Source organism: Seriola dumerili, unplaced genomic scaffold, assembly GCF_002260705.1.
Source record: "Seriola dumerili isolate Sdu_G_001 unplaced genomic scaffold, Sdu_1.0 BDQW01000066.1, whole genome shotgun sequence".
Lineage (NCBI taxonomy): Eukaryota > Metazoa > Chordata > Actinopteri > Carangiformes > Carangidae > Seriola > Seriola dumerili.
Window position 1 is genome coordinate 2394312 of NW_019174321.1, and position 17163 is coordinate 2411474.

Genomic DNA, 17163 nt, shown 5'->3' on the forward strand with positions numbered 1-17163 from the left:
TGGATACATGAATCAGCCCATTCATACAAACAAGACGGAAAACATCTGCAAATAAGTTGTTAAAAAAAAAAGAGACTGGACATGATTTTTACTTTGTAACAAAAGCGACATTCAGATGGAGGCGTTCTCGTTCTGCTGCGGAACAAAATCTACAGTACATAGACTTGATATAAAAGGTACTGGTGTGGATAATGTGTCTTAAGGCACCGCTGGCTCCTGCAGATCAGTGTTCACTGTTAGCATTGAGGCTTCAGGTCAGATCTAAATAAAGGCTGCAAAGATTTAACGCTTACATAAAAACATATGTCACATAATAAGTACGTAGGATGCTCATTTTAAAACAGGGGTTTTATTTTTAATTCAACTTTGTGAGTAGTTGAACTGAAACAATTAGCCAATTAATTAATTAGCTTTTATTTTATTTTATTATTATTTTAATTATTTTTTACACAAAAATATGATCTGGTACGATATTAAACTGAATATCTTTTGGTTTTTGACTGACTGTAAACAATATGAAGATTTCAGATTCTCTTTTGGAAACTTGTGATGGGCGTATTTATTGTATAGATCACAGTTGATTAATTTATTGAGAAAATGATCAGCAGACTAATCAATGTAAAAATTGCTAGTTGCTGCCCTAGTTCTGGGCATCAGTTATACTATACAGTACTATGGTAGAGTAAGGACTATAATGTTTTGTTTTTACTTTTAGTTTGTAATTCAGAACTTAATAGTGAAAACAACTGTTTATCTTATATGTTAGTATATTATAAGTAAATGTTAAACCTGATTGACTGTAATCTGCAGATCCAGCCTGAATCTAATGTAACAGACTGTAGCAAGAAAAACTGCCAACACATTAAAGGAGTGATATGTCTGTATTTTTCTTACTGTCGGAAAAAATCCCCCCAAAAAAGACTAAAACCAACAATAAATTGATTCTACTAACAGGTGTTGTCTGTGTATCAAAGGCTGATTTATCTTGTTATATCTCCACTGTGTCCAAAGCTTTTAAAACACATCAGCGAGACACAGCTTTGCACTGGATGACATGTTCCTTCATCACCATCAACAAACACTCCAGTTTATTTTACCTCAATCCCACATACATCCGTCCTGCTGCTGGAAATACTCACTGGAACACCAATCGTGTATTAATCCGCCGCTGAAAATAGTCCCCCCCCCCCCAAAAAAAAAAATGCTCCATATCCTACATTAGACATTGAGACTGGTTTTTAAAGATTCATTAAGAACCAGTGGACTCGGAGCTGAGTGTCACAGACAGGGAAGAAATATAGAAGTTGTTTTTTCATGGGATTTTTTGACAGTAAGAAGAAATGTAACAAGTAACATTTTAAATCAAACTGCTTCTCATCACTCATCACCTCAGGTTAGGTGTACTGGGAGCTGTTATTGCAGTGTGTCGGGCACTTGAGCTTTTGCCTTCACCTCATCATTTTTCTTCCAAAGATAACTGACATTAATTTAAAAAATAAAATAAGTGTGAATCTTATTTTGAAAAGAATCAACAGAAGTCTGTGCTGGTACAAATCGAAGCAAACGTCTTCAATTAAGATTTCTCAGAATCATTTAAAAATTGTTCTAAATATAAATTGGATGTAAATCATAAAATATTTTCTTCACTAGCAGCAAAGCTGAATCTGCAGCAATTTGCCTGTTTGGCCTCAAATCCTGACAGAAATTTAGCCGCGACTGAATATTTACAGTATGTGTCCAATCCAAGGATGAATGACATTAAATCTTATTTACATTGGGACGAATATTCAACAGCAATAAGTGATGAATTTGTGTCAAACTCTGTAATGAACGTTTTGTACATCTTGATCTTACAGTTATAATTACATCTGAAATCAACCTGATTTCAATTTGCACGACATCTTTTTTCTCCCGTGATTTCCTTTAAAAGCAGAATTTGCCCTGTTATTATTACAAGCTAGAGAAGTGGTAGATTCATGAGGAAATAACACCCATTAATACTACACTAATGCCAATAGGGCTTTAAAAACAGTTAATGCTATTGTTATTATGTTATTGTTATTAATGTTCACAGTGAAGCCAAACGCTGATGTTTCAACAGCTGCAAATTAAACATTTCCAGTAAGAATTAGAAAAAATATATATATATTTTTCTCTTTTGTTATGATACGTATAAAATCTTTTCATAATCATCAGAGATTTACAGTGATATCAGGTAGGTCGAGTTGCGTGTTACATGACAAATCATGCTGACATAGAAAAATAGAGCACCACAGATTCACAGAACAGCAAACCCATAACATACAAACAACCACATAGAAAATAATATAAAGAAAGAAGCAGGAATTCATTTCGAACCAAGTTGTTTTGGTGACATGAGCTTTGTATGACAGTGTAGTGTTAAACAGCTAACAGAAAAATACATTTCTAACTGTGGGAACATGTTAATGATCCTCGTCGTACATTAAAATAAAAAAAGAAGTGAGGCTGACGGTTAAACTCAAACCTGGAAGTTACTGAGCGATAAGAAACCAGAGCTGATGCTGTAACGTTCCTTCACTCAAGTTTATCTGGATTTATTTCTCATTCTTCTCTTTCTCGTTACTTCTACTCTTCTACTCTCTCTGTCTTATTTCCATCTAACTCTCTCTGATTCCTCCGTGTCAAATCCAGAAGTTAGAAAATGTCCATGCCCCATTTACAGGTTATGATTGGTCATTGGATTTGTACCAATAGGAAAAAATCCACTGCAGGATATAAATAATAGAAGCCAGGCACAAAACTCATCTGTTCGACTGCGTCAGCCCGAACATTTTAAAAGCAATATCCTGAAAAATCCAGTATCTTGTCACTTAGAGGTGAAACATCACAGCACATCCCAGCAGGCGGACGTCAGTGTAACGTCAGACAGATGTTGGACTCTTAACAACTCTATTGTTGCACAGAACTGAAACGAAAATGAAAATCGGGTCGTTGTGAAAAACTGACAAAACTGACACTGTGACATTTAGCAGACGTTTGGTTTTTCACATGTAAAGATGTCACTTTGGAAAATGTGGGATTTTGTTTACTGAACACCCTTAAAACTTAAAAGCAACCAAATATCAACGTCAGCTGTCGTCAGTATTCTACGTCAAATTGGCGTAAGACGTTGTCATGACATTGAATTCTAGTCACCCGACGTTACAACCTCCATTCGACCAAATATCAGCATCTAATGACGTTGGCGGCCTGCTGGGATGAAGTTATGGTGAAGAGTGACTCCAGGCGGTAAACGTGTATCTTTCTTGCATTGTGATTTGGCGGGAGCGACCCAAAGGCGCCGTCTGTCTCTCCTCCATCGCGTCCTCCACTACAGCGTCACTGTCTTAATCTCCAACTTACTAACGTTCGGTTCTGTTGGATCCTACCAGCACAACTGTCTGCGTTTCTCAAGCTGCTTCAGGATGCCTCAAACCGGCTCTACGTTGGATCTACGAAGATACCAGACCCAAGTCCAGCTGTAGGGAGCACTTGTTGCCTGTTTCCCGCCGTACAACACGTCAGCAGCATGTTTGGTTTCTGGAAAACATGACCGGTGGCTTTTGTTCGCAGCAGTTCCAGTTTCATCTCAATTGGATCAGAGTAAGTCGGTTAGCTTAGCTTGACCTTTTAGTCCAAGAAAACCTGCTACAAGTCCCGGACGCAGAGCTCTGCTTCTGTCTGTGTGGTCACCTGTCTGTCCACCCATTTGTCCATTAATCTGTCTGTGGCCACACCCCCTTCTCCTCTTCCCTCTCCCTCTCTTTGTCTCTTGGCAAGGTCGCTAGCGATAGCCAGCGCGCCTCCCTTCAGGAATCTCACAAAGTTCTCGCCAACTAACGGCCCCATGGCGTACATGCCGGGCCCCTCTGCTGCAACCACGTTGTTCGTGAACGGGTCCACCTCGATCGGGTTCCTTCGGCATGTGATTGGCTCTGAGGGGTTGATGCCGAGTGGACGCCCGTTGTCGTCCAGAAAGGAAAGGTTGGGGTGGGCGCCGATGAGAACCAGAGCCTTGGAGACCTGGACCACCGTCCGCCGGCCGGAGTCTGACTCCAGGACGCACTTTCGGTCAGGTCTGAACTCCACGACCCTGTGACGCGGGAAGCTGAGGTAACCTGGGTAGGAGGAGGGGGATGGAGAGAGGGAGGAAGGAGAGGAAGGGGTGGAGTGGTGACGGAGGTTCTGGGCGTGGTCCTGTGGTGGAGGACTCGGTTGATGCTGCTGCTGGATCATCATCTGGTGAACCTGGAGGCCGGACAGGAAAAAGTTAGATGTAACTTAAGTATTGAACCTGAAGTCACGATTTTGTTGCCACAAAGCAGAAAAAAAAATGAACAGAATTATCTATTAGTTGAGTTTGTGATTGGTCAGAAAGCAGGAAATTCATTACCAGTCATTTAGAGAATCAATTAACTGTTACATCATTAATCAAACATGTGACTTTTCAGCAGGTTGTATAAAACAGGCTGGTAGAGGCTGGGACGCTCTCCTTTCCTTAAATACTTCACACATGAAGTTTCTTTATTGGGTCAGGAAATGAAAATCATTTTTTATCAAGTTACTTAATATTGGAAAATAACGTCGCAACTAACAATTATTTTCATTATTGATTAATCTGCCAATTATTTTCTAAATGAATCAATGAGTTGTGAACCCAAGGACTTTAAATGTCTTGTTTTGTCTGACTGATGAACAAAGAAAAGCATCAATCCGCACGTTGGAAAAGCTGGAACCAGAAAGAGTTTCACATTTTTGCTTGAAAAAACTTACTGAAATTTTAATTATCAAACTAGTTACAGATTCATTTTCTAGCGATCGACTAATGGATGAATCGACTGATGATGAGCGGCTCCAGGTTTCAGACTCTCCTCACCTTGTGGTACTCTGGGTAAAGCAGTTTGGGCAGCTGGTTGAAGATGAGGCCCGGGTCGGTGACCGAGCGTCTGAAGGCATGGTACACGGGCGTGTTGAGGTGGTGGGCGGCCAGCACTGCGTCGGCCGCCGTGAGCCCCGCTCCCACCACGAGCACCGGGTCTGAAGACTGGTCGAGCTCACCGCGAGAGATGGCGGCCTCCAGCTCCCAGAAGGAGTGGCAGACGAAGGGCAGGGACTCGCCCTCCACGCCCAGCCTGGCCGGGATGTCGTGCGTCCCCGTCGCCAGCACCACATTGTGGGCCAACAGGGAAAAAGGCACCTCCTCCGAAACAGAGGAACCATCTAGCAGGAAGGGGAGGGGGGGGGGTATTAGGTGTCACTTTCTTTAATTTTTAAACAACATATGACAACATTAATCAGAAGTGCTTTAGTTCCCTGTACCTCCCAGCTCCTCCCCCTCTCGCCGCTGCAGTCCCGTCACTCTCCAGTAGGACGGCGACCCCTCCTGGTTGCTGGGCTGCCTGGTTACCGAGGTGATGGTGGTTCCACAGGCGAAGCTCTGCTCCAGGGACATCTGGGAAACGTAGTGTTGGTAGTAGGAGGCGATCTCTGCTGGCGTGGCGCGGTCATTTCGGACATTTCTGGAATAAAACAAACATGAAAATAAACTTTAACACAAAACACACAAACAAATGTTTTAACACACGACGCACGACTTCTGTTTTCATAGTGTCAAGTCACAGTGACATTTACTAGTTCAAAATAAAAGATGTAACAAGCTGTATTACACCTTTTATTTTAAAATTTATTTTAAACAATAAGTGAACAGGAAGCGTAAAGGTCGGGTCCCTTTATATCAGCTGTTCTACTCATTTCATGTAAATCAAGATTTGTTCCACTGAGTCATTTGAAAAACAAATTAAGGAGAGAGAGTAACACACGGACATCTGTGATCTGTGGCTCCTGTTTATTTATACAACACTTCCGTGTTTATGTCTGGTCGTCCTGTTGTGTAAAGAGAAAGTTGACTTGACTTTTATAATCACAATCCTTTCTCTGTCCGACATGAGCCCAAACAGAAGTTTAATCATGAAGTTTAATCAGGAAGTTTAATCATGAGAGGTTCAAAGCTTCGGGGCCTAAACTGGGAACCGGTGACTTTATCACTGGAGTTCAGATAATGTCCTGTTGTGTGACTCACTGGTGACACGTCTTAAACCGACAGATGTATTCGATAAAACTACAGTAAAACTTGGGTTGTACATTACTGTTATTTTCTTTTAACATGCCTGCAGGTTATTCAACTGCAGACTGTCAGCAGGCCAACAAGAAGGCCAACACTTCTCAAAGATAGAGACACAGGTGGCTGGAAGTGGAATACAAAAGCAAAACATTTTCTTATTATTAAAGTGTTAAAGCTGCGGACAAGCCTCTCGTGTCCTGTGGAGCTAAATTAGCTGGTTTTACGTTGGACACACCTGCGCTTGTCTCTCATCCAGTCCTTCAGTTTGAGTCCAGGAAGCTCCATCCAGTTAGCCAGGCTCAGCGTGAGCATGGAGCCCTCCATGGCCTGGGAACAGCACACACGCAGTATTGTTTACAGCTACAGTCATGCTCACCTTGTGTGATCTGTCAAAACAAATGTACTTAGCAGACATTTTGGCAATGTGTGCAAAAAAGGCAGGTGACAAAGGAAAACAAAGCTTATTTGCACACATGACCAAAATGTCTGCTAAGTACATTTATTTTCATATTCATGGAGTCAAACAAAGGCCCTGTTCTCTAACTGGTTTTAGCATGTCAAGTAAAATATTAACACTTTCATTATTACCAATTTAAAACAAGATATCCCTCCTCTGTGCTGTAAGCTGAGGGTACGTCAGCACGTGGGTTAATACTAATCAACTGGAAAAATATAAATATAAAATAAATATAGGATAAATCAATCAATAAATATATTATATAAATATATAAAATAAAGGCCAGTTTGTCAAACTTGTCAAACATCAAAGCGGACCAGTGTGAATAATCAATAATCTGTATATAATCGTTGATTCCAGCTACATACATGCCAGGCTCCTCCAGGCGGACCCTTCCCCAGCACCAGGTGTGGGGTGGCTCGCTCAGGCTCGTATCTCCATTCCAGCGGAGAGGTGTGGTCCAGTCCGAAGTCACTGTCGGGGAGCAGCAGCGAATCAAAGAGCACGGCCACGGGATTGGACGATCGCCCCTCCAGCCCCTCGCACAGGTACTCCAAATCCTGGAGAGAGAGAGAGGGCGAGAGACGCCGTGAGGCTCTGTTCACTTCCCTGATCCTTCACTCTACAGATAAAACTTTACCTCCATCTTTTTAAAAAAATATACTAACCTACTGTACGTGTGTGTGTGTGTGTGTGTGTGTGTGTGTGTGTGTGTGTGTGTGTGTGTGTCTGTGTGTGTGTGTTCCCTGCTCCAGCAGCGACAGGTGAGGCTGCTCTCCCAGCTTGCTGTGCAGCAGGGGGTTAGGGTGCGACGCCTCAGGTGACAGGTAGGGGGTGTAACCTGACAACAGGTATGACAGACAGATCCCTGATGGGCCGTTACCTGAGAAACGAAGAGAGAAACACACAGAGACAGAGGGAAGTTAGTTTCTAACTGCACCGATGATCCACATTAAGCTCTGGTAGATGTTCGTGTTGTGTGCATATTGTGTCTCTGTACTGGGTTACCATGGTTACAACTGACAAAATACTTTTCATAATCACAACTGTAAAACTTCTGTAGACAGAAAGCATGTTGTGTGACTGCTGCACAACTTCACTGTCCAAGGTTTTGAAACTTGTCGCTAATAAAATGAATTCCTCCAGCTGTCTGATAAAGACACAGCAGCTAAATGTGGATAACACAAAGAGCTACAGCTAAATTATACTGTATACATTGAAACTGCACAGTCACTGACTTACTACGACCGCAGCATGACTCAACAAGCTTGAATATCAAATATTAACCCACACAACAAGCCAATGACTCAGCATGAACACACACGCACACGCACACACACACACAAGCACACACACACAGTAATAACTCTTACTCAGCTAATCATGATGACTCATGGATTATCACACTTTCACTTTTTAAGTCACCGACTAAATGTTTTAAGACAAAACCTCTTCTGCACAGAGAAAAATAAACATCTACATTTTTATTTATTTATCTTTAAAGCGGGATATTTAGCCTTTAATCGGTAAACAGTTCACTCATAAGGTCGTGGTGCGTCGTCTCTCCTCTGGTGAGCTACTAACCTGATTGGCAGCCGTACAGCAGAAGTGTAAACACACACTCTTAAGGCCTCACAAACATTCAGGATTCACTCTCTGCCTCAGACTTTCGTGCAACACCTCGGTCTGTGGCTAATGCCAACACTTCCTGTCTATGTAGCATTTAGCATGTGAGCAGTTATTAGCAACGTGTGTGAACCTGTTGTTTCACTGTGTCAAAATACAAGGAAGCCAGGGGTTGTTTCACAAAGACAGAGGTTTTAATAATGACCCTTCTATTACAGATGTTTTCCCACAGCTGGATGAAAACCCTCCTGACTCACTACTGTGCCGCTCCTTCTTAATCCATCATGTTGAGTTTACATCTTAGTTGCCTGGTAATATAACAGTGTGAGAACTGTTAGAAGAAAGAAAGAAAGGCCCATACAACTACGCTTAATGTTAGTCGTCATAGCAACCGCATAAACTAATCTAGTTGCTCCATTTAGCTTTCCCTCAGCATATATGACAGTGTGCAACTATGCATGCATACCTGTGTGTGTGTGTGTGTGTGTGTGTGTGTGTGTGTGTCTGTGTGTGTGTGTGTGTGTGTTTCTTACCGATGATCACCACAGGCAAAATCTCTCCAGGGAGAATTTCTTTGTCATGAAGATCCATGTTGACTGAGAAAAGAAAAACAATATTATTATTATTATTATTATTACCCTTAATGCAACACCATCTGTCATTATTATATAAGAATGAGAACGTTGAATAAGGGTGGATTAATTAATCATTAACAAGTCCTGTCACCAGTCACAATGGTCAGTCAGTAGATTTCCACTGAGCTCTCTCACACACACACACACACACACACACACACACACACACACACACACACACACTTCTCCTCTCTGACCTCAAAGTTTAACAGCGCAACATGACCTCGAATACACAGACATCCAGGTCCGGTGGTCACACACACAGACACTGAACCACTGAAACACACAAAGTGTCTGTGTGTGTGTGTGTGTGTCTGTGCGTGTTGAAGGCAGAAATGAAAGAGGAAGACACAACAAACTTTTTTTTAAAAATCAACATCAATCATTTCTTCTTTACTCTGATTTTTACTCGAGACTTGGCGAGTGAGTCGATACACCAACTTCAACACATGATTTATTTACTGAATCTGTTAGAAAAATAGAAATATGTGAACGTTCCTGGCTCAACCCAAACAGCACAGGACAGAGATGATAAAATAGATGCAAATATTTTCTGTTATTTCCTGGTGTGAGTCGCCTGCGAGAATAAAGCATCTATTCGTTCTCATGTTGATGAGTTGAGTCCATAACTTTGATGTGAAAAGTCCTGAAATCAGTAGACTCTATAAATACGACTTTAATAACTCATGGACACATGATTTACACAGCCACATGATACAGTTTATACAGCTCATCAAAGGATGTTAACAGCCCAGGGGCCTGTGTAAAAAACAAGCGCACCTCCTCTCCTAAAGTTTAAATTTCATTAAAATTAAAATGTTGTTTGTAAATGCGTCTGGATACATAAGCTTTCCTTTGCCTTTGGCATTTTTTAATGAACTTCTTCCAACGAACATAAAATAAAATATGTTTTTTTACACCATGTTTTTTCTACAAAATGTTTTCTTTTCAGTTTAATTAAGACGCCAAAGTTCCCAAGTGTTTAAAGTTTAACACAAAACACTTCTTAATATCAGTGTCTACAAAAGATTTAAATGAGGAGCTACGAGTCTGACCAGACATTTGACGCCAACAGTCACTGATATTCTGATTTCCTTTGGGGCATGTTTAGGTTGGCCTCAGTGACAAGCTGACCAACAAGAACCAGAGTCATTGTGCGTGAACACTGGTGCGAGGGAGCACTCTCACTTTTCTACGTTGTTCACATTTTTCCTCCGACACAGACTCTCCCTGTCTCCACTCCTACTGATTAAAACCCGGCTGAATGCAACAAGCTGTGGGAGGTGTCTGTGGCGGCCGCAGCGTTGAATTCATTGACTGCATGCAGACAGACAGACTGTAAAGAGTGCAACCTAATATATATAGCTCATGATGCCAACTGTGATCTCACTCAGACACTCGCAGAGCGGCGGGGGCAGGGGGAGGCGAGCGAGGGGCTGTGGTGCATAACGACGAGTGTCGGTTGCTTTTAACAATCTGCAGCGTCATGCTTACACAGACGGACAGACGGAGGTCAGGAGAGGACAAATCAGACAAAGGAAGAGGAAGACAGAAAGTAAAAAATGAAGTCAGCAGCAAAACGGTGTAGAGAAGAAGAAGAGAAGAAAGAGGAATGAATGGACTCGAGCGAGTGAGAGAAGTTGGGAGAGATAAAGGGGGTTACATAAGTGCAGTGCAGTTTGGCACCGAGCCCAGAGCAGAATGTGTTTCATAGCCAAAGACAGCACACACACACACGAACACCCACACCCACACACACACACACCCACACACACACCCACACACACACACACACGCTGTGCATGACGAACTGCAGCCCTACTAGCCCACTTTAAGGAAATGATTTGACAGGACAATCACTCTGCCTTCATTTTTGGGAAGAAAACGCCTCTTAAACTCTCTGCAGCAATCTCCAGGAAGAAACTCCAAAGCCTCCACCCGGCACATTCCGGCTGAACTTTGGTTCAAGGATCAGTCACTTTTCCCACTTGACCGTCTGCTCCAAGATTTCCTAAATGTTATTTTGCGACACTTTGTGCATCAAGGAAGCAAATCAGTTGTGGTGTCCAGCTCCACACCAGCCGGGAAAATAGGAAAATATCTCGCGATGATTTTGTGCGACTGACCCTTTAATAAAACACCAACAGCTCCAAATGAAAACCATAAACTTACTGTAGTTTTAATCACATACGTTTGATTAAACTGGACTGATACGATCGGTGCGGCCTCCTTCAGTTCTTCCTGTTTTCAATTCCACCTCAAACTGATTTTGTGTTTGACAACTGAAATATTTTCTGGCCCTAATTAGATGACACTTCATCAGGAGACGATCAAGCAGTGGAACAGGTCTTTTCATGCACATTTCGTTTGCCCTTCTTCATTTGTTACCTGCAGTAATCACCAGGTGTGACATATAATCAACTCACAGATAAAAACAACCTTGACAGTAATGATACAGCACTTCCTCCTACTACTAAAACTAAGGTGCTGCATTATATCTGCACTATGACTGAAAGACAAACAATCTCTGTCCGATAACTTGAGTCAGGGTTTCACAAGAACGGCAAAAAGCTTTGGAGATGGTGAACATCCCAGTGTCTGCTTCCCATGTGACCTTCACTTCTTCCCGTATTCATCCAGTGAATGAACTCTGACTCAACATCAAAAATGAGATCCAGCCCCAGTCGCCAATGTGACTCTCACGGGAGTCGTGTTTCTCTGCCCGAGGTCTGATCCAGCTGCAGATGTTGATTTAAGAAACACACGGTTTGCCGCTTTTAATTCAAGTCGTCTCACATTTTAAGTCACGCCCCCGTGGCTCCGTCTCTAACGCTGGCCAACACTTCAGAAACGCTCCATATGGCACCTGTACAGACGCTGTCCTGAACTCGTCCTGCGGCTGCGGCCCGGCCCATCAGCCATCTGCACCGGCCAGACGGCTAATGAGATTTTGATTATCTGCCAAGTGAACGACTAAACGCCCACAGGAATCTGTGGAGACTGCCAAAGGTCTAGAGAAGAGACAAATTGTTTCTCATGAGCCTAATAGACCAACGTGTAGTAATAACAAAGCATTAAAAGCTCTGTGCTGAATGGGTAAGTCAATCAGTCAATGGGTAGTAGATTACATTACAAAATATTTGGATCACTGGAAAGTCATTTAAATAAACAGTCACTGGGACGATTTGTTGCTTTTGCTGATATTGTTAACTGGACAATTTAAAATGTTACCCTGTGATCGATGTTGTTCACTTTTTATGGACTAAATGATTCATTTATTGGTCATTAACAATAATTTATAAGTGTATTTTGAAGTGGATTATCGTGGTTCTGGATGCTACCTGCGACCTCTGACCCCCATCCTGTTGGTCTCCTGTAATTTTGGTGATTTAAGGACATGAAACATAATTACTCGACTATGGGCTGGCCCCCCCAAGGTCGAGGGGTCCCAAGACGATTAAAGAGGTAGAAGAGTTAGGAATTCCCTTTCCTTAACCTTTGCAGGATCTGAAACGCTCCCGCTGAGGACATGAACTACGATGAAGACACGTGTAGCTGTTGCTTCATTTGTAAGCAAAAAGGTTGTTGACCATTGACCTAAAGTTCAGTCTACAGAGACGCAGCTGAATCCCTTACATTTACAAATGTAAAGGGTTGTAAATCAGACAGTCGTTACCACACAAGTGGGGTGGTGGTGGTGGGGGGTGGGGGGGGCACTACATCTCTGCAGTTAAAACGCACTGTTCAATAACAAACCCGCGCCACAAAGTAACTACATACATTTAGTGCTGAGATACAGTTTTGAGATTTGTGGACTTGAGATTTTCACATTATGAGGAAACACTGTTTCTATTTCCACTGAAATCATTTCACAGTCACTGTTCTCCTTTCAGATTAATTGATTAATTCATTTTACATCTAGAACACATTCAGTTAGTACAATATTTTTGCACTGTGGTAGATGTAAGTAACCCAAGGCAACTAAAGTCGTTAAAATTAGCTCCACCTTAACAACATTTAAATGATACTTACACATTAATGCACTGGAGATAATATTCCCACACAGCACATGATAAACAAAAACTCTCAACTGCGGTATTTTGCATGATGTTTACTTTTACTTTTGACAGTTTAAGTGAAGGCTGGGTTGCTATAGTAACCATTCAACTGCCCAGGGGCCAAATACATCCATCTTTCTGACAATTTGTCTTGATGTTATTTGTACTACCACAAATCCACTTTGATAATTAGCTAATTATCAGTCTTTGTGCCCTGTGTAAAACTCTTTAATTTGCTCTAGTTCATACTGGGATATATCTCTAAATAAAGTTGTGTTTAACCAAATTATGATATAAACTAATAATAGTTATGTTCCAGCACAGAAGGGCTGGCTGTAGCAGGACAAATCCAGAGGGTGGGAGCTGAACTGCATTTTGAATACAGTTTGAATTGTACTTGTATAACAGTGTTTTGTGATATTGTTACTTTTTCTTTTGTGGAAAATTCAACATTTTCTCCACCACTGCACCTAATAATAATTCCAAAATAGATTATCCAGTGAGCCTATTGGCCAAATTTAGCAGGAAGCAGTGGGAGACGTCCCAGTGTGTGACTGGACGTGTAACCAGACCGTCAGTGTGTCTGTGCAGAGACCACCCACCCCTCCATCCACCCGGTGAACTGCATGACTCACATCACGTCAGTGAGAGCTGGGGACAGAGACCTGCACCCGCCGCGCACCCTCAACGCACAACTAACGCATAGATCGAGCGTAATAACGCGACACTGACTCATTTGTAAAGCCACCACATGCGTTGCACGCACGCGCCGCTATGTATAGGATAGATGAAGGTTACTCACAGATGAACCCTGCGTCCTCTTCCCGCTGCTCGAGCCCTTCAGATCAACAGATAATATGATCTTTCTCTTGTGTTCCTCTGTAGCAGAGTCTCACTCTGTCATTTCTCTTTGTCCTTTTCTATCCGACTTCTTCCGAGCATGTGTCACACCAGCCTCCAGCTGCCGCTTCGAGCTGCGCATTCACAGCTTATATACCGCTACACGCAGTTCGACCTGTCGACCAATCAGCAGCGTCCCCGCCGGCAGTTCCCTCCTCCCCAATCCGCCTGACATATAATAAAACAAAGATCGTCTATGGCTGCGAGATGGCGGCTTGGGTATGACCCAGGGGAGTGGACGGAGGCAGCCGAGAGTCGACTGTTTGATAACAGCTCTGGCTCCCCTGAGACTCGACCACCAACCAAGCTACTGCCCAGGAACCTCTGACCCCCAGGGGCCCCAGACGTGTCAGGGGTTACCTGGCATCATGTGGATAATTGTAATTTAATTGTTCACAAGTTTGTCAGACTTATTTCTGTCATGAACACACAGAAAACGTGGACTGTAAGGCTAATACGTGGATGGTTCAGTAATAAAATGTCAGAAAGAAATGAATAATATGAAATAATGGATAAAAAAAATTAAAAAACAATATAATAAATAAATAATGAAAAACATATGAATTCATTCAAATTGCTTGTTTTATCCAACAAACTGTGAAAAACCCAAATATATTGAGTTTACTATCAAAGGAAACTGGCAAATATTCACAACTGAGAAACTAGTTAGTTAATCCAGCCAATCCCAGGTTACCACCATATCATTTGGCAAAATTTAATTATTTACATATTTGTTGTAAATTTGGACTAAATAAAAGAATATCGGCTGTGACTTGTCCTCCATGTTCTGGCCTTGTACATGGATTCTGGGTAAAAATCTAGTTTACTGGTCTATTTTTATTGTTTTAGTTTATATGTGTTGCTCATTTGTTGTTTTATTTATTTATTCATTTTCTTTTATTCTATTTTTCTCAAAAAAGGGAAGGGAGAATATTCTTCCATCATTAACAAAATGATCTACTTTTTACAGCATTTTAATAAATGTAATTACAGGCAGCTCATGTTATAATTTTTAATCATTTTCACTGTCAACACATGAACAATGGTTGCCAACACATGTGATTACAAAACACATAACAGTGTAAAATACAGTCTTTATTTGGCCTCGTTTACTCTGTATCACTTCAAGTGCTGTAGTAAAACACACAACTGGTAATGATTTGTTCAATTTGTACCAGTTCAGTTTTACTTGTTGCTATTGACAGAAAAGGAGGCAGAGGTCAAGAAATCATAGTTAAAAAAACATTTGAATAAGCATTTAATTCTATTTCTTTCTATGGAAACCCATAAAATAGCAGTGAAAAGTTGCCACACCGCCACTTTTTTGGTTATTGATAGTGTTAATAAAGAATAAGAATAGCAATATAGCATTAAAGAGACAACAAACATGTTTTTAAATATGGATTTAATACCTGAATGTAACAACTTTAAACTTTTTTATAACTAACTAAATGTAAAACCTGAGCTTGCTAACGTTTTTTGTCTGTGAATTTTACCCTCAAATAATTTATTTCAGTCCAGCCAAGTCCTTATATTTCCTTACATATCCCAACTTTAGTATATTTATTCATTTATTTGGCTTTTTTATTGTATCTGTTTCTGCTCCACCTCATTTGTTTTTGTGATTTATATGACTTGGCTGCGGTAACACTGCAGTTGTTGTAATTGGCAGTGTGAACCCAAACACAGACACAGACTTTGGAGTGAGATGAAAGAAGAGGATTTGTTGAAAGGGCAGCGGGGAGTCGCGGTACGAACAAGCGGGGAGGCTGCCGGCTGAGGCTGAGGGCAGGCTGAGGGCAGGCAGGGGCAGTTCTGGAGGCAGCAGGGGGAAGTGCGCTGGAGAGCAGGTAAGCAGGCATGTGAGTAATGATCCTGGAGCATGAGGAAATAGTTCACTACGAACATCAGAGCACTACAAAGGCATGGAGCTGGAGGCGGAGTTGATATACTGCAGGATGAGGAGCTTTAAGGAACAGACAAGGACTCATGGGAGAAACGGGGGAAGGGTGAACACAAAGACACAGAAGAAGAAGTAAAACTAGAGGCCTGGCTCTAATAATTGTATTTTATTTGTCTATCAATCTATTACAGTTGGATTTTTTAAATGTCACAGTCACAGTATCAGTGATTGATGACGGCAAAGGTAAAGAGGTGAAAAGGCACCAGGAGCATTGCACCATTCACCTGCATGTGATGTAACTAATAAGAGATAGTGAGATAATCAATGTAAAAATCCACTTACAGACTACAGTTCAGACAGGAAGACACGCACCCGTCGAGATGCTGATCATGTCTTACTTCTGACTGACGTCACAGCCTTGAATGAGACAGGTTAACCTTTGACCCTTAAAAAACACAAGGACACCAGACACAGGTTAAAAACATGATCTACAAACAGGATCAGTGAGATGATCCAGAGACAGGCAGCAGTTAATCTCAGGTGAGTTCCTCCAGTATGGCTGCCGGAGGTGTGTTACATCACTTGACAGCCCAGACTTTGCATTGTTGTGTTAGTGTGCAGTGAGGTCAGTGTCTCAGTGTGCTATTTACTTAAACTGTTGTTAAACTTAACTTTCCAGCCAATTCTAATTCAGTAAGAACAAAGGAAGTATCTTCTTTTCTTTGTGCGGTGGTGGTGATAGTGTCTGGAAATGTAAACAGAGTGGGAGCTCTTCACCTTCCCCACCTCTCAGATCGCCAGACTTTCCCTGAGCCAGAGCCGTGCATAATAAGAGTCTGGTCAATTTTTCCAGCAACCTCTCACTGTGACTTCAGCTTCAGCCTCATTTCTCTTCAGCTGTTGCTCGGAGATATGAAAAATACTGAGTCAGTGCTTTGAAAAACAAAACACTAAGAGGAACAAGGAAACAAAGCAACAGCAGCTGTTTCTCTGGTCGTTTATGTTGTTTCTGTAGCAGCGTTGGTAACACAGTTTGGCAGGTACTGAGCTGATGACGAGGATATTTTTAAGACAGACCTCCAGGCGGTTTGGTCCTTATTATGGGGGAAATGGAGAAACTGTTAGTTCAAGTTTTTAAGAAAAACAGGAAATTTCTTCATGCCATACATCATATCTCTGCTTGGTCACATGGTAAATATTCAGTTAACTGACATTTATGCTGCATTTATGCTAAATTGCATGCTTTTTAAATTAAATTGCATTACAACTATTTCTTCACTTACTTGCCACATAATTTACTATTTTTTTCTTAAAATGTAACAACTAACACTTTCACAATTTCCCCTTATATTAGTACCAAATTGTCTCAGACTTCCTTGTAAATATTTTAGTAATTTATGGCTGAATATCAGCCGATTTAACAGATATTACTTGGAAAAATT

At 41.5% G+C, this 17163-nt stretch overlaps 1 protein-coding gene across 1 annotated transcript; it reads right to left on the reverse strand.

The window, feature by feature from the left end:
- Nucleotides 1-434: 434 nt before the first annotated feature.
- On the reverse strand, nucleotides 435-13862 carry LOC111219509 (oxidative stress-induced growth inhibitor 2-like). Its single transcript, XM_022742205.1, has 8 exons — nucleotides 13721-13862; nucleotides 8759-8821; nucleotides 7346-7482; nucleotides 6968-7159; nucleotides 6378-6469; nucleotides 5341-5540; nucleotides 4898-5241; nucleotides 435-4269 (listed from the first exon to the last, which is right to left on the reverse strand). Exons 2-8 carry the CDS (start codon nucleotides 8814-8816, stop codon nucleotides 3670-3672), a joined length of 1623 nt encoding a protein of 540 aa, XP_022597926.1. The 5' UTR covers nucleotides 8817-8821; nucleotides 13721-13862; the 3' UTR covers nucleotides 435-3669.
- Nucleotides 13863-17163: the final 3301 nt, after the last annotated feature.